The sequence below is a fragment of the Colius striatus genome, chromosome 7 (assembly GCF_028858725.1).
Source record: "Colius striatus isolate bColStr4 chromosome 7, bColStr4.1.hap1, whole genome shotgun sequence".
NCBI classification, from domain to species: Eukaryota; Metazoa; Chordata; class Aves; order Coliiformes; family Coliidae; genus Colius; species Colius striatus.
This window is the reverse complement of record NC_084765.1, coordinates 26334018-26352711: the sequence shown is the minus strand read 5'-3', so window position 1 is coordinate 26352711 and position 18694 is coordinate 26334018. Positions and strand designations below refer to the sequence as shown.

Below are 18694 nucleotides of genomic sequence, written 5' to 3'. Positions count from 1 at the left end.
CTATGATTCTATGAAACTGCCCAAAGCATCCCAAGTAGGACTCAGATAGCTCAGTCTCCTTCTTTTTAAACATATTGTGTGTACTTGTCTTTGTCAAATTATTTCAGTAGGTTATTTTTTCATTTTGGCCAGCTTTGAAATTTAGGACTCATTATCATCCATGTTTTAAAAAACTACATGTTGAAAGGTATTTTCACCAAGTAAGGATAACATTTTTTTTCCCCCCACAAGATATATGTTCCATAACACTATCAGAAATTTGAAAGGAATAAACAACTCTTCAGAGTGCACAAGACTCTTCAAGTGCTCAAATTGTCTGCCATTATATTTTTTGTAAAATTCCTTCTAAGAACAACACTTTTTTACCTTTGTCTTAAATTACTTGCTTATGGTGAAACTGATGGAGGACTAACTCTTTTCAGACCCGTGGAATACTCCCTAATAAAACATTTATTTTAATCTAATAATAAAATATTATCTCTCCACTTTTTGAAGTGCTCTGTACCTGGTACAAGATGAGGTGTTTGGATCAGATCTGTAGAAGACCAAATGTAAAGAAAAGACCTGGATTACTCCATGGTGCTGTCTTACTGTTTGAATTTTATGTTCTCCTCTCTTATCATGTAACATACTTGTATTGATTCTTTCTGTGTGTTTTCTGAAACACAAAGCTGCACTGGCAAAAATGCTTGGCCTTATCTCATATGACTACATCTTGATCTAGATTCTTTCTGTATTCTGTAAGGAGAAATGATAATTTTCATCTCATCTTTGGGTAAATTCTGAAGAGGAGAGGGATGATCCTACTTTCAGACGTGTCTTTTTTTTGGTCATTGTTGTTATCTCTAGAGGTAGTCAAGGTGAAATGCTTAGACTTATGCTTTTAGATGTCTGAAAGTTGGTGAAATTCAACTCAATGGAAAATCTGATAGGAAAATGAATCTCCAGATTCTTACACAGATACCCTTACCATCTTATAAAAAGTGTGTTTTGGTAATAACTGTAGAAAAAAATATATGACAGTTTTATAAGTTAAATTTCTCCTATTCAAACTGACATCAGAGTTTCTTACATTGCCAAGGTAAACTCACCAGGATTTTGTTTAGAGGAACTAGAAAAATCCTTACCTTTCATTGTAGAGTCCATGTGCCAAGAGTGTCATGTGAAATTAGGATTTTTGTGACAAAAGCAGATGTCACACCAGGAGCTTGGCTAAGAATTACCTTTTTTAATTCCCATTAAACTTCAAAATAATGTCAGAAAATTATTAATTTTGCTGACTCCTAAACTAATATGGAGTCTAAAAATGAAAACACTTTCTCTATGTTGTTATTTCAATAAATGTTTTTTCCTTTCTGATTTAATATGTGCCCTGTTTTTGGTTGGGACAGAGTTAATCTTCCTAGCAGCTGATACAGTGCTGTGGTTTGGATTTAGTGCAAGAATAATGTTGATAATACACTGATGTTTTAGTTCTTCCTAAGTAAAGCTTACCCTAAGTGAAGGACTTTTCAGTTTCAGTGAGGAGGTTCACAAGAACTTGGAGGGGAGCATGGTCAGGACAGCTGATCCAAACTAGCCACAGAGCTACTCCATATCATAGAATGTCATGCCCAGGGTATAAACTGAGAGGAGTTGGTAGAGGGCTTGAATGATTGCTGGGGCATCAGTCAGTGAGTGGTGAGCAATGGCATTCAGCATCACTTGTTTTTTTTTTCCTTGGGTTTTATTTCTCTTTTGGTTATATTACATGAGTGACTGCATGATGCTTAGTTGCTGGACACATTAAACCATGATGTTATGTTACCTGTTTCAATAATTGAAATATGTGTTTCAGAAGACTGGGAATATGAGCGACGTGGAAGAAGAAATAGCTGACTATGTGTTGACTGATTAATGTTTCAGTGATTGGTTCAAATGGGTTAAAAAAGTTTCAATGCTGTATCTTTCAGAGTCGATAATTCAGAAGATCCAGTGTATGAGAGCTTAGAAGAGTTCCATGTTTTTGTCTTAGCACATATTTTGAGAAGACCTATTGTTGTAGTAGCAGACACAATGTTACGAGACTCAGGGGGAGAAGGTAAGAGTTTTTCATTAGAAATTTGTACACCTATGTAAATTGATTCCATTTTAAACTATCACAAACAAAAAAATCCAGCTGTAGCATGTGAGGTAGCTGCTGCCTTTTTCTGGGGGGGAAAAAAGTTAAACAAAAAAGAGTAAAATGCTAATCCATTTCTATTAGATAAAAGTAAAAAATACAGAATAATTATGTAAGTCTTGCTGAAAATTTGTTTATCTTAGATATTTACTATTAACTACTACATTATGGAACACAATCTGTTTCTTACTCATCTAGGTTAAAAAGGTTCTTCTTTTGCTTGTCATTTTGGTGCCCGTTAAAACTCTGCATAAATCATTCTACTCTGACTTGGAAAAAATGAATTTTGAATGTGTATAGCATCACTTTTTGTTTTTACTTACTCCTTTGCAGTCTCTCACTAAGAAGTTTCCAGAATGTTTTATTCAGTTTGCATATGTGAGCACACAAATGTTAGATCTGTATGTGGAGCCAGCTGGACAGCTGTCTGAGCAGGACTTGAATAATTAATTTAATCTCCCTCAATTTTTACCATGAACTAATAGAATACTGATTAATGGTAGTATATTGCATAACTAAAGGAGAGTGATTGTTCATTAAACACATGGTGGAGTGAAACACACAGAAATTTACTTTCACAGGAAAATGCTGGATAATTTCAGTTTCCTTTAAATTTGAGAACTACAAGTAATGTTTATATGATTGCTCTCTGCTCTATCAGACTTGATAGTGATCAAGTTCATTGCTTCATTTCCTCCTAAGTTTTTCTGGCCCAAAATGCCCTCCCCTCCCATTTTCATGGACCAGCAGGATGAACTTAGCTCAGTTTAACTGTTGTATGTACTAAGTACAGATTTTCAAAAAGACTAAATAACTTGGTCCAATTTGGATAGACTCATCTAAATGTAGACTTATACCTAAAGAACAGTACTATTCTCCATCCCAAAGCCTTGACACAAAAGACCTCTTCAAAGAAAAACTCTCCAGTAAAAACAATGCATTGTTTGGGTTTACTTTCTCCTTATGCTAATTTGTAAAATCTTTCAGCAGTAAGGATTCATAGTTTCTCAACAAAAAATAGTTGGCCAAAAGTCCACATGTTGAGAATTTTCCTGCCCAAGCTTGCTATTTCCTATAATTATTTGTAGACAAGTACAGAGTCTTTCAAAGGAAAGAGCTTTGCCCTTACAGATGCAACATCACATTCAAATTCTACTTGCACAATTTTTTTACTCTTTCCTTATCATTATTATATGTACATACATCGACACATTCATACAGATATGAAATGCAAGAACAGAGTACCAAAATAACTCATAGTGTATTTACTGCTGAGTATTAGAAAATATGTTTCTACTTGGAAGTAATGCAGGAAGATACAAACCTGCATATATGTGTGAGAATCATTGAGATTTTTTTACAAGACTGTAATATCTTTACTAGTAAACAATAGGAGGAAGGAAAATGTGTGTGAGAGCAGAATGCTTTCATTGCTGCTCTCAGTTTACTTTGACTTTGTAGAATGTCATTTTGCTTGTTATTAGGACTCTTCTGCATTGGTTACTACCCTTTAGGCTGCTCTCCTGGAGCTCTGAAAATGTTGTAGCACAGTTGTTACATACACTAGAACCAAACTTATTGTCTGTTCTTGGACTTAGTTTAAAAAAAAAAAATCGAACTTTTCTTTGCAGCATTTGCACCTATACCATTTGGAGGAATTTATTTGCCACTTGAAGTTCTGCCTAACAGATGCCATTGCTCACCACTTGTGCTAGCCTATGATCAGGCCCATTTCTCTGCTCTGGTTTCCATGGAACAAAAAGATCAACAGAGAGAACAAGGTATGCTACGAACACAGCATTCCAAAGCTATACATTGAATTCAATGTACAAAGTACTTTCTTCTACCCACGGGTGTACTTATCTATGAGAAGGGAAACAATATCCACTAGATTTTATTGCTGCACTCTTAGGAGTCTAAGTGGTCTAATCACAAAACAAGGAGACCAGAACTCTTCAGTCCTAATCCTTGTGCAAGCATTGTTTGTCTTTGGCACTTAAACTTTTTTTGTCAGTTCCATGTGTGTAAATAGGTATAATCATATTTATCTACTCTGCTCCTGGGTTCTTGAGGGCCTCAGTTAATCTGGATTAATGAAGTGTTTAGAAGATTAAACGTAAATCAGATTACTCATGTAATAAAATATCTGTTCTAGTGTGCTAAATGTGCTTTTCTCATTTAAAAAACATTTAGTTGAAATGTTTTTGTCTTACCGTCTTGCTGTCTTCTGTTTTACTTCAGAACAGTGTCAACAAAGTCTGACCGTGTATTTCTCTGTCAAGTTTGAGCTTCCTGGGTATGGGATCCGGGGAGACAAGAGCTTCAGGACTGAGTTTTTTTCCTGCATCAATAGTCTAGGGCCTAGCTATAACTGCCCTTATTTGGAAAACCTGTATACTTAATAATAGAAAGCCGTGAGATGAACTCTTATCTGTCTTTGCTCCTTTAGTGCAGAAGGGAAAAGTGTTTTGCCCAAAAAAATAGTCTTTTTTTTCTCCTTATCACACTGCAGAGGTGTTTTAAATCCCTTATGAATATATCTACCTGTAAAGTAAACATGGAATGTGTTGGTTGTTGAGATCTCATGAGTTAATTTCATTTAATCTTCTTTCATAGGACAGTAGATTAGAAGCAACTAAATATCCTTCATTTAATTCCCTAACCCTACGTGCATTTAATCTGATTTTGGATGTATTAAACATTCTCCATGTAAAATAGAGAGAAAGATGTTCATTAAAACAGTGTAAAGAAGGAAAGAAATTCTCAAAAAAACCCAAATTGTGTTGTAGACATCTCCATATAAGAATTTGACATCTAGTTAAGTCATCTGTCTTGGAAGGAGCAGAGAGTTTTTTACATCAGGTTGTGTGAGATAGGAAGTGTCACACTGAGTACTGACAAACTTTGTTACTGCAGAAGAGACTGAATCTTAAGACAGAAATGGAGAAAAAGGTTGATGCAGATGTCAACAGTGGGAAAATTAATCCAGTCCAACTATTAATCCTTCAGCTATTTAAAGGATTTGTAGGTAGGTGCCTGGCAATAGGTGTGGCCCTTGCATTATATATTGGAACATCGCAGCTGCCTTAGAGCCCTCAGTCTGTAGAAGAGCACCTCTTAGGAAAATGCTTTTCACATAGGAACCATTTCCAAAGCAGTACACATGATGTGAAACACCTTGTGAAAAATGAAAGTCTGCAAAGGAAATTCATGCCATTTTAATGCAATAAGGTGAGATAAATGAAGACATAGTTTTGGAGAGCCTTTTTAAGGATACTGTTTCAGTGTTGATGATTGCTGATGATATGCAGCATCCAGGACTGTAGTGTCAGCATCCTATTAAGTTAACAGCTCCCCCATATATATCTGTGTTACAGATTGTAGAGTTGTCTTATTTTAGAACATACCTCCATGTCTTTGATCTTCACCTTTTTAACAATACAGTTTCTGGAGTAGGTAGACTCCATTTCTTCTTTTCTAACAGTTGAGATCAGAATATCAGTAGACTGACACTAACCTCATTTATTTCAGGCACATCTATCTACCTTAATGTAACAATTCATTATTACTTGTCTTACAAGACCTATGTGCATAAATAATTTGATTGAATACATAGACCTTTCTCTGCACTAACTTTACAGATAGGGTAACTGCCACCCACCAAACCTTTTGCCTTTTGCTGTTTTGACATCGTCTAAGTGACAAGATCAAGAAAAGATAGTGAAGGAAACTACTATTCATCCGACCCTACCTCTGTCTGTGTTTAAGAATTCGCTGATACACCATGTGCCACCTACTGAAATATTTCTAGTATTACAAGCCATATATTGCTGTTCATTACACACTGCAAGATCTTCGGTTTGATAACAAGGTCATGTATTTGATTTCAATCACAAGTGCTAGCAATAACATTAAATATAATTCTTGTGGTTAGAATCTGTCTCTCTATAGCTTTTTCCTACACCTGCAGTTGCACAGGAAAGGAGCTGGGAGAGAAAAAGCTAACAGCACAGCATCGGTAATGTTAAATATTGGCTTTGTTCATGTAAAAGTTAATCAAGGTTAATTACAAAGGTTATTGAATCAAAATAGTGTATTTTTTCAATGATCCAATTTTACATGTTTTACTTCACGGCCTTGATAGGCTTCAGTTCTGTGGAGCAGCAGAGAGTAGTTGGCATTAAGTCTGGGATGAAGGGGATGCTTTAGCTTTCAACTGCCAAGGTGATTGCTGTTAGAGACTGCAGCAGTCTAAGAGCTAACATAGCATTGCTATTGTTCTTCATATGCTGTGACAGGAAATAGATTGGCACAAGGATGCTCTAATAATGCCTGGGGATTGTACTTGTCAGCATAGAGACATTGGCAGCTTTGGCACAGAGGATGGGAGAGCCACAACTGTTAAGAGTCAGAAAACAATGGCACAGGTGCCACACTACATGGCCAGGTTTTGAACTATGAGAATGTAGATGAGGGCTTAGAGCTACAGCTTGTTAAAAGGAGCATCTTTGACAGCCAGGCTGTTTGTAACTTGTAGTATTTATACTCTAACCATTTAACCATCTGTCAGGAGCAGCATTTGAAGTTATCTTCACTACTGTGTGTACATGAATACATGTATAGACTGCTGAAAAACTCTCATGGAGGAGACTGTGTCCTATATTTGTGAAATATCTGTGGCCAAATAAACACTGATGTTGCATGCTTGAAGTTCTGCTTTGGCCTATAGTCATTTATCATATCACACAGAATCACACAGAATGGTAGGTGTTGGAAGGGATCTCTAGAGATTTAGTCTAAACCCCTGCTAAAGCAGGTTCCTCTCAATTAGGTCACACAGGAGTATGTCCAAGTGGGTTTTGAAAACCTCCAGAGGAGGAAACACCACAACTTCCTCATGAGGTTCCTTTCTGCCCAATTCTCAAGCTGGTCGAGATCCCACTGAACGGCAGCACAGCCTTTTGGGGAATCAGCCAGTCCTCCCAGTTTGGTGTCATCAGGGAACTTGCTGAGGGTACACTCTATCCCCTCATCCAGGTCGTTGATGAAGATGTTGAACAAGACTGGCCCCAGAACCGATCCCTGTGGATCTCCACTGGCCACAGGCCTCCAACTCAATTCCGTGCCATTGATCACCACCCTCTGGGTTCTGACATTCAGCCAGCTCTCAATCCACCTCACAATCATTTTGAGCCTTATAAATGTTTATAAATGTTTATAAAGAAACTAACATCCTCTTATCTGGAGAGGATTTAAAATGCAGTTTGACACGTCTTCTTTTTACCAGCACATTACTGCCATTCTGCTGGTCATCGAATGCCCTCTTGTTTTGAAATCCACAATGCCTGATTAAAAGCCTCATTGTTTTCATAAGGGCTATATTATGCAGGTGTTTTTCATCTTTGTTTATGGAGAATAAAGACCAGCTCTCAACTGTCTCTAAGACTGCTTCATTGAACTTAGAGTTTCCCACACTCTCATGGTGTGTCAGCCAGCAAAGAAATGACTGCCCACAATCAGTTTGCAATCACAAGTGTGAGATGTGTGACAGTGGTTTTTAACACCAGTATGTCAGTATCTGTGTCAGTATTTTACTAGTATTTTCAGAAATAGTTAAAATGTTGTTTTTTACAGAAGATAAATAATGATGCTTGAGGCACGAAGGTGAGTGCTAGGAAACATTGACTTCACAGCACAGAAAGCAATACACCCAGCTGAGGATTGGCATGACACTGTGTGTCTTATAACTGACAGGGACAAAAGAGCTGCTGTATGCTTTGAATAGTGTGGCTTCAGCATCCAAAAACAAATGTAACCAAACTACCACACCAAAGTTGCAAACTCCCGGTGTGTCTGGGCATCAAGAAGATCCTATAATCTCTTGTGTTTGCTTGCAGCCTTAACATTAAAACATTTTTTTTTTGCCAGGAACATAAGGAAATTCTACAAGAAACTTCAGCTATCAAACAGAACTCCCTGAGAGAGAGGAAACCTCTTACAGAGAAAGCAGAATTTTAGAAGTCTCTAACTTTATCAGATACTTTTTGTTTCATACAAACCTCAAGCTATCCCTAAGAATGACTACACAGTTTCCATTCAACTCAGAGTTTGAAAAAGAATAGTTAAAAATTTCTGTGTGAAGATGGAGGCAGTGCATGTCGTAATGTGTACATCAGTTACATGCTATAGACAACCAGCTCTGAGCATTGTTTTGTACTTAGATATTAAGGTTTTAATAAAATTGACTGTCACTGAACTTTTTTTTAAGAGGTGCATTTTAAGTATCAGTAGAAACAGCCAGCTTTAAAAAGGATTCCTTTAAAATTTGTTTATAAGAATTATTATTTCTTGAACTATGCCAAAACTAGTTAGTTTCAAGCTGTCCTTAGAAAAGAAACTCCAATGAACTTTTTGAGGTTCATATCCCCAAGAGACTGACTCAACTCTCTGACAGTTCTCTGGTCCCAGCTTTCCAACATTTGCTGCCTGAGGATCACATGCCCAGTCCTCTACCAGACTGTACCTGTAAGGTCAGACATTATCAGTGTTGTCTTGCAAACTTGTAATGCTGCTCTTTTCAAAGTCATCTTCTTCCTTTAAGTGGTTGGTATATTTCATCTTAAGGCCAGTTGTAAATCCAATCAGTGCCTGCTAGGGATTCGGCTAATTGGCAGAATATGTGTTTTCCTTGGGAAACGGGATCAGTTATAATTGAGTTCTCAGTTATTCCAGGCCTTTTGTTGCTATAGTTTTATTGAATGCAGCAGGATAAGCCTTCATATTACTCCAGTGAGTGTTAAGAAGTGTATTCAGTTAGCTGTCAGCTCTGTGGTTCGTTTCTGATGTTCATGTGCTTCAGGCACTTGCTTCACAGTGTATTTGGAACTGTAGAGTTAGACTCGCTGCTACTTACACAGAGTTTCTTTAGGGAGATAAGTTATCTTACAGCATAGACTTCTGTGCGTCCATCTTACAGCAGTATCTGCCACTAAAGTTGATCCAGCTCCAGATGTTCAATACTGCTTGTGGTTAATATGGGGGAAATAGTTCAGGCATTACTCGCTAGAAGCAGGAGGGGGCAGCGTTTCCATGAAATTTATTAAGAGATTTGTCCTTTTTCTTTCCAGTCTGCAAAGATGTCGAAAAAAATAATGTATGTGCATTTACAGGCTTTCTGCAATTGTAAAACTGCCTGAACCAAATACTGATTTCACAGTGTTAATCTAAAATGCAGATTAAATTTCCTGCATTCTGCTAGGTAAGGAACAATGTTTAACCAAAAATACTATTGTCCTGACTGTGTCCTGGCATTGTATGTTTTCTGAATTGAAAAAATACTATAAACAGCATAAAATCAATAAGTGGAACCCGTTTCCAATAATTCAGTGCCATTCCATTTGGTTGAGTTCTCCAGGTTTCTTTGCCCCTTGGCTTTGCTGGAATGAATACCTATGCAAAGTCCTTCAGGGTTCTAGTATAGAAAATTAAATTCCTTGATTGGTTGTCAGAGGAGCAGCAGTGACCTGCACCGTGCTGAGGGTCCCACTTAGTCCCTCAACAGCTTTTACTTTTTTTCCCTAATGAAATGGAAGCAAATTGCTGGTTTTAATTAAAGCTGACAGTGTTTCTCTCTTGGTTTCTTGCTGATGATGAATGACAGGCACTCTGAAAAAATCAGAGAGCAGTCCCTGCATGCTGAGTATAAAGCAGTCATTAAGATCTGTGTCAAAAGGCAGAGCCCTAGCAGAGAGGGGAAAGGATGGAAGAGCCAAAACAGCTAAAGTAATACTGGGATATAATAGCAGTAAAGGTCTTTTCACTGTGCTCCAGACAGGCTTCAAACTGACCTCTTAACCTATATGTGTGTTGATATATGTTCCTCGATTATGTTGATTCACAGTTTGAGTCCAAAATTGCTGTAACTGCATTTTGCTTTGTTTCTTAATGCTTTCATCAATATATTTTTGGGTTTTTTGATAATGGAAAACAAATAAAATACTGATCAGAAAAGATAAAATAACAGGTGTGTGCATCTGTGTGGGAGACAAGCAGGAATATTTCAACTTTTTATTGCTTTTTGCTATTCTAATGGCTCTGTCTCCAGGAAATGGTTCATGTGCATTACAGAATGGCAATGTTGTTCTCCCAGAGGTCTCCCCTCTTCCATCTTTCACTCCAGCAGCAATCACTATATTAACCTCTCCTATTGCACAAACATCAAAATAGGGAAATGGAGCCTGGTATAAATCATTTTTAGTGCTCTGGGTGAGATAATTCCACAGCACACTCAAATTCTGACCCCCTCCTTCAACCAGATATGCTGCTTTTCACAGATTACTGTGGTTTTTTTCCTTCATCATTTCCATTCCACTCACCTCAACTCTTGTTCTCTACTCAGCGGTGATCCCCCTGACTGACTCTGAACACAAGTTACTGCCTTTGCACTTTGCAGTCGATCCTGGGAAAGACTGGGAGTGGGGAAAAGATGACAATGATAACACCAGACTGGCCAGGTAAGCCCTTTCTGTAACTTTAGTGTTAAGTAGTAAAATGTCTTGAGCCATACTGATTGAAGTATCGGAAGAGCTGCTAACAGAGAGCTTTGTTCACCTTCTCTGGTTACATGGGAGAAGACATAGATGGGTCGCCAGCTGACGGTCATGATTCACACTGCTGTTACAGCTTTCCTTGTTAAGAAGTACTGCTTTTTCTTTCAGGCTTTTTGACTGTTCCCTTCTCTTTTTTCATCCTTAGTTTGATTCTGTCTCTTGAGGCAAAGCTTAATCTTCTACACAGCTATATGAATGTAACATGGATACGCATACCATCTGAGACACGGGTAAGGTAATCTTCCCCTTTGGTCTAAACAAAATGAGAGATACAAAGCACAACAGGATGTTTTGTAGGGTGTAGGGTCAGCTGCCTGAACTGGCCATCTGCCTGGAAACACCTCAGTCCCTTAGCAGCAGAGACAAGTCACCATGGCTTGTTGTCATTGCAATCACGCTTATATATTTTTCTAGTTACTCATTTTAACAACATTGTTGCTTGTGTTTGCAACTCACACTCTGTTCTGAAACGTGTTTTCTAGCTTAATCTTTCTGTAACTTATTTCATTAGTGTGCAAATTTAAAAAAAACCCTTAAAATAGACTTTTTCTCACCATTGTTTTCTCAGAACTTTGCCTTGCTCTCCTAATGACACTGTTAGGTCACCAATCCCAAGTTCTTTCTCCTTCTGAGAATACATTGCACCCCTGGACAGGTCCCAGTTTAGAGAGGCTGAAAAAAGGCCACAGACTGCTGCTGAACTTGAGCCTGATTCTTTCAGGAAGCTATTTTAGAACCATGCCCAGCTGGCACCTGGTCAGCTGCAAATTTCTCTGCAAATTACATTGAATACTTTGTGAGGTTAGTCGGGAGGCAAAAGGTTGCTAGGAGAGGATGGAGGTGATTTAGACAGCCTACACAGATGGAATTTGAAAGGAGGAAAATAGTACAAAAGGGAAAAGCATTTAACAAGGTGCAAGGAGTGGGGGAGAATTTATTTTCCTACAATTTCTGCAGTGGTAGCTACCACATCAGAAAAAGGAGAAGCAAAATAGTCCTGTAGTTGTAAGCTATGACCCTGAAACTTGTGGGACCAGAATTGCCTCACGCCTGTCACATGAGCACTTTAGCACTCATTTCATCCTTAGCCAAGTGGGAATAACAACCCTCCTCCTCCATGAGTGCTGAGATGCTCAGGGATTCCAGAGAGAGAGGAACAAGAAGGAGGTGTGCATGTATATATTGGAAATACATATACCTCCAGAGCTTTTTGCCTTTTTTCTCGCTCTTTCTGAATCATTATGATTAGTTGAATGTTTCATATTTGCCTCTAGCAGATTTCAGCTTCATAGTACTTGAAAGCCAGACTAAGTTTTGCAGGAATAAATGGAGAGATACATTTTAAAGTATCCTAGGATGCCCATTCCTGCATTTTCAAGAAATGCAGTACCTTACCTAAAATATAAATTGGCATTTAGACTTTTAACACCAGTTTTATCTGCATTATATTTCCAATAGGAGTGAATACATCTCGTTGTTCTCAGTCTACTTGCTGAAGTTTAATGTTTAATATTTCAGGCTCTAGTTCATAGTACCTTTGATTTCTTACACCAGAGACCTGAACAATGAAGAAATCAAATTAAATAAGCTGAGTTTTGAACATGATGAATGTTGAAATATTGCTAAACACAGGTTTGTGTGCTGCATCCCCCTCACAGCTGTCAGCAGAACCTCATTTTTTTTCCATGACAATATTATCAGTTTCTTTCTGTGCTTTCAGTCTTCCCCTTTGCCGAAAGGCAGCATGCATGGTAGATGCTTCCTACTGAATGGGCCATCTCTGTGTGCTGACAGCCACTCAGCTGGTCAGCACACGCAGGGAGGTTGTGCTCCAGCCTTCCCCTCAGCAGGAGCACTAACCCACATCTCTCTATTATTCAGACACTGATTTTCACAGAACTCTGAATGACTGACCTCTGTTCTACAACTGTGCTTGAAATGAGCCAAAAGCTACTGTAGAAACAAGCAAGACACATAGTCAACATAGCCAAATATGTTTTATTTGTTGAATAAACCAGTCTAAAATGTCAGTGCATAAATTTAAAAGTACATTTAAAATCAATGTCAAACTCAACATTGGATTGGAAGGCTTTTTTTTTTTTTTTGCACCAAGTCCCTGTATGAAATTGATTTTGCTGTATCTAATCATAATTACTTTTTCCATAGCAGGCCCCTTTGGCTCAACCAGAATCCCCTACAGCTTCAGCCGGAGAAGACGTTCAGTCTCTGGCTGACTCAATGGACTCGGACAGAGATTCCATCTGTAGTAATTCCAACGGCAATAATGGCAAAAACAGTAAAGAAAAAGAAAAGGACAAACAGAGGAAAGATAAAGACAAAACCAGGACGGATTCTGTTGCCAATAAAATAGGAAGCCTCAGTAAAACCCTGGGAATTAAACTCAAAAAGAATATGGGTGGTCTCGGAGGCCTGGTGCACGGCAAAATGAGCAGAGCCAATTCAGGGAACGGAAAAAATGGTGATGCAGTAGAGAAAGTCAAAGAGAAGAAGTCTAAGTCTCGAAAAGGGAGTAAAGAGGAATCTGGACAGTCTGCAAGTACTTCTCCATCTGAAAAGACCACTCCATCTCCAACTGACAGAGCTAGCAACTCACCCATTGAAAAGATGAACACTAAATCCTTCTCTGACAAGCAGTCTGACCCATGGAAGTACAGCACGGATGTGAAACTCAGCCTAAATATTTTGAGAGCTGCCATGCAGGGTGAACGCAAGTTTATTTTTGCTGGCCTTCTTTTGACCAGTCATAGGCATCAGTTCCACGAGGAGATGATAGGCTATTACCTGACCAGTGCACAGGAACGTTTCAATGCAGAACAGGAACAGAAAAGAAAGGATGCTGAAAAAAAGGCTGCACTGAATGGGTCATCTAGTAAGAAACTAGAGCCAGAAGCATATTCAAAGGAAAAACTAGAAACATCTCCTCAGGATAGGGCATCACCCGTCTTGCCTCAAAGCCATACAACTCAACTGGTTTTAAAGTTTAAAGATCGCACTAGCCCCACTCCCGGGTCGTTTTCTTCACCTAGTAATGGTGCTAAGAAAAGCGGACCCATTCCAGTGTCTGCCCACTATAGCCATACACCACCTGTCCAACGGCAAAGTGTCATCCATTTGCATGATGTCAGCTCCAAGCCCTCGAGCTTCCAAGATGATACCTACAAGCCAGTGGTTGGCACCTTAAAAACCTGTGCCACCTATCCCCAACAAAACAGATCACTGTCTTCTCAGAGCTATAGCCCAGCACGGATATCCGGTATCCGCACAGTGAACACAGTGGAGTCGCTGAGCTACACCCTGCCGACCGAACACAAGTCTCAGACGTACACCAATGGATTCAACACTGGCGACATTAGAGACTGCTTAGAATACGCTGATGAGGACACCTCTCAGACCTGGTTGAACAATGATAAAAATCAAGGCAGAAGCACAGTTTGCCCAATATACTCCATCCAGCAGAACCGCTGTAAGAAGGAGAACTGTTCCTTTTATGGTCGTCCTGAGACTGAAAATTACTGTTCGTACTGTTACAAAGAAGAGTTAAAGCGCAGGGAGAGAGAAAGCAGAGGACACAGGCATTGAGGATTCTTCCACGACTACTTAGTTTTACCATTTTTTCTTACTTACAAAGTAAACAGTGTTGAATTGCAGTAAAAGGAATCCTGAAAAACAGAATAAAGGATTGATGAGTAATTAGTGTCTAGCTTTTCGCTTTTCCGGGGCAACGAGGAAAAAATAGAGTTAATTTATCATAAAAGAAATATAATTTTCCATTTTGTCGGTGTCTTTTTTACGTATACTGGTAAGCTGAAGGGTTATTTACTCCTTTGTCAGTGCTGTGTATATGTTTGGTCAAAAATTTACTAATGGTGCCTGAATTTACACTGACATCACTCAGGTAGTAGAATGACAGGGGAAAGTCTTAACACCAGAGATGCGGTGTTATAGTAGAGTAGCATCTGCCTTGCAGACATTTGAAATTCTATAGCTATTATAAGAATATTTTTTTCCTCAGTAAAGCTTAAATTTTTCATAGCCTTTTTTTTTCTTTTTCAGGAGGGTAGTGATTTTGCACATTGCAGATTTTTAACATGGCAGTGCATATTGTATTGCTGCTAATGTTCATGCTCCAGTCTGAAATGAAATGCTTCTGGGAAAATAGAGGTAAAAGGTCTGAATTCATGAGGGCTGTAGTTCTTCCTAAGTTTAAGTTCTTAACACTTATTTCTACATATCCATGAAAATTAGATTTGAGGCACTTTTATTTATACTGAATTTTTAAACAGATTTTATAAAAAATACATTATGACTTGAAGCTTTCACATCACCAACAAAACCCACTCACTTAATATAGTTTTGGGCATCTGAATATCAGTAGTATTTTCTTTGCTGTTAAAATTGAGAGAAATGTTAAAATGACATTAAAATGTAAAAAATGTTATGAATTTGAAAAATGTGACGACCAGCTAGGAAACTTAGGATCATTTTGGAGCTGAATGAACTGCTTGTCAAAACAAAAGCATTGCATCATTCAATTCCCTTAGTCATTGTGTGAATTTATCATTATTTGCTTATTCCTTTCTCAACAGTACTGTGGTAGGTATTGCAAACATAACTACTTCTGAGCCCTTCTTGAAGGCTGTTGGCTCCACCTATTTTTTAGTCTTCTTCTAGAGTATGTTATGTACCTAACAGGAGGTTTCAGGGTGACCACAAAATACCCCCAGTATGAATGGCACCTCCCAGCACACATTTGTGCAAGTCTGATATCCAAATATTTTCATAAGTATTTGCAATACTTTGGAAAATAAAACTTTGCTCACAGAAACATTTCTTTAAAACAGACACCGCAAATACTGTTCAAGTGGCTGTGTGACATTGGGAAGTTTTCTTGAATACTTGCTGGTTTTGCACCCCTCTACCATCAACTGACATAATGTAGTCAGAATAGACCTTTAGTGCCGTTACACTTGTAAGCAATGGCTCATTTACTGTCTAGCTGCTTTAAAAAAAATTATTGTTAAGAGCTCCTTTTCCACAAATAGGTAAAGTACTGCCTTACAGACTGCTTACTGTGTCACATAAAGGTGCAGAACATGAGTTCTGCCTTACTCATTGTGGAATAGTACTTTTCTGGCCCACACAAGAAAGAGTTTTTGCCAAAGAGTCTTTGTTTCTGATTCTTTTCTGTACTCCAGTTTTTGTTCTTGACGTGGGTGGCACCATTTCACTTGCATACAGTTAATCCTAGTCAGCCTTGAAACCAATCCTAAAGTACTCTGTGAAACAAGACACACAAACTTACACTGACGTGTACTGGCTTTCAGCAAAAGCACTGAAGTTGCTGCTAATGTCCCACTGAAATTTGTGGAACTGAGCACATATTTAAAATTGACCATTTCTTTAGGTTTTCTGCTGAATGGGAAGTTTAAAGAACGGTTTCAAAATAAGTCCACCAGTCACTACTAAAAAGTCACAGTCTTTGTCATGTTAGCTGTTTCATGAACCCAGACCTATACTTTTTTATTTCTTGCCATATACTGAGCAGACTCTGAATGTTCCTGAATTTGCATTCATAAAAGGGAAATGTTGGTTAAGTGTGATGAGAAACTAAAACTCTATGTGACTTCTATCTTTAAGGTAAGCACACTCTAAAACCCATGTCTTCGGTTGCATATACTGGTAAGCAGTGTCCTTTTCTGGTTAACTGTTGTGATTACATGTAACTTCTCATTGCCGAAGAAATCTGTGACTGCAGATTATGCTAAACCAAGCCAGATCACATTTAAAAAATGGCAAGTGTCATACTTGATTGTATTTGTTGCTGAGACTGAGAAAACTGACAGGATAAGACTCAATGAAAAAAAAGGAATATTGAAGAATTCTTAGAGCATTAGAGTAGCAGTAGCATTCGATACTCTGAGAATTACTGTGGTGTAAAGTTGTGCTTAAGAAATATTGTATTAGCAGCAAATTGCAGCAGCCCGTGTATTTATGTCAGTTGTATCCTTTCTGAGGGAGGAAAAAAGTAATGGCACATATGAAAAAAATAAGCAATTACCGTGAGATTTTTGCTGTTTACCATTTTACCATACTATAGTGTGTTTTTAAGATCTACTACCTACAAAAGAAGTTTACAGCTGGTCAATATTTAGATAAATTACGCTTCTAAATTATTTAACAAATTTTACCTTTATGTTAGATTACTTTGAAAAATGAATTGGTCTTCTGAATAATAATAGGCTTGTCTGTATAGGACACCAAACTTCAGTGTTCACTGTCTTCCTCAGGTCACTCAGATATTTCCATTAGTATTTACTACTACTGGATTGCTCATTTAAAACTATCTGTTAAATGAATTACTGACACGACAGTTTATAGTGTGCCTATTTCCTCATTGCTGGCCTATAATGCCCTTTGCCAGTTAAAATCTACCCATATTTTCCTAGTAGTGGTTGTCCTTTTTTTCTGGATGACTAATACCGTGATTTTGTTTTTCTTACTTTTTCTCTGAGCTATTTGTGCTAGTTGTCTAAAGAGGATACCACAGTTAGTATTAAACAGTCCAAATATACAGAAATGGTACCTCCTCCTGAAGATGTGGTTGTGTCATTAGAAGAAGAGTCTAGGTAAAAGAGGACATTTTCTATCTCTTTTTTTTTTTTTCATAAAGAATTACCAAATGTTTATGAGTTGCATTCACCAGCACTGAAAGAAATTGTGTCGGTGTGAGAGGAAATAATCTTCACATGTATTTTTCTGTTGTGCTAAATGGCAAACCTTTGACTGCTCTTTTGGGTTGTGTTAGGTTTTTTTCCTTATATTTGAAAGCATATGCAGCCCATAAGCCAGCAAGTCCTTTTCTGTGCCTGATCTGTCCTATCTATACCTTCCAGAGCTCATTAGAGTTACCACTTAGGCCCAGGTATTTTTATGTGTTTTTTTCTCCTCTCTCCTTGATAGTGATTCTACTATTGCCACTGTTGTTCATATTTCAGAAGTACAGACTAAATTCTGGGTAGGCTACACCTTCCCAGAATAGATCCAAAAATCACCAGGAGATATTTAGATTGGAGGAAGCTGGATTTATTTTAATATGTGGATGTGCAATTTTTCTAATTTAAAAAGGCTTAAACCTATTATGCAATTTTTTACTTTGCTCATAAACTCTGATACAAAGGTCTATTTGGAACAGAGGATGCCTGTAATACATAATGGGTTTCAGTCACACTTTATATTAAAGTTTCATTAAAATGCTTTGTAAAGAGTTAATAAACTATTGCTAGACTTCACAAGTTTTTTTTTTTTTTTCAGATATGGCCATCAGTTGTAGCATATGGCTAACAAGCAGCTCATTCAGAAGAAGGTGGTGTAGATTATCAAAAGTAAATTAGATATTTTGGATTTTAAAATAATGTAATAACTTTTCTTATTATGGTTCTTTAAGCTTTATAAATGCAATGGAAATGCACTAAGTGACTTAGGATGAAGGAACTAATTGATAAAGAAAACTGGGTCATACACTATATTTCCATTGCACTAGAAAGATGTTGTACCTGGGAAGTTTTGTGTTGTGTATTTCTTAAGTCTAAATAGGCCAAGTGAAGTCTTCAGAGCCCTTTTGCCTAAAATTGCAAAATTCATGATGTGAGCAGTATTACTTGACACAGAAGATATTGAGGAGAGATGCTTAACGTGGATTGACACTCCATTTGACTTCATATCAAAGCAGTTGCCTGTGGCAAAAACAGTCCTTCTGCATATAGGCATGTTCAGGGTAATCTACTTCTTGTGTGATGAATGTGTAGATATCAAAAAATGCATAGCACAGATCTGACAAAATACTGCCCTTTAACTGATTCTGCAAACAGTTACACTGGTGCTCAACTTCACCAACATGAATAGT

At 37.8% G+C, this 18694-nt stretch overlaps 1 protein-coding gene across 7 annotated transcripts in view; it reads left to right on the top strand.

The window, feature by feature from the left end:
- Positions 1-14536, top strand: part of OTUD7A (OTU deubiquitinase 7A) — a 130787-nt gene extending 116251 nt beyond the window's left edge. For 6 of the 7 annotated variants that reach the window (XM_061999613.1, XM_061999617.1, XM_061999616.1 and 3 more), the window contains 5 exons: positions 1953-2080; positions 3793-3942; positions 10560-10674; positions 10916-11000; positions 12937-14536. In XM_061999613.1, the coding sequence (XP_061855597.1) occupies positions 1953-2080; positions 3793-3942; positions 10560-10674; positions 10916-11000; positions 12937-14370 (1912 nt within the window). In that variant the 3' untranslated portion in view covers positions 14371-14536. The remainder of the gene's footprint in view (positions 1-1952; positions 2081-3792; positions 3943-10559; positions 10675-10915; positions 11001-12936) is intronic. The other variant, XM_061999618.1, reaches the window with a different exon arrangement.
- The last annotated feature ends 4158 nt before the right edge of the window (positions 14537-18694 follow it).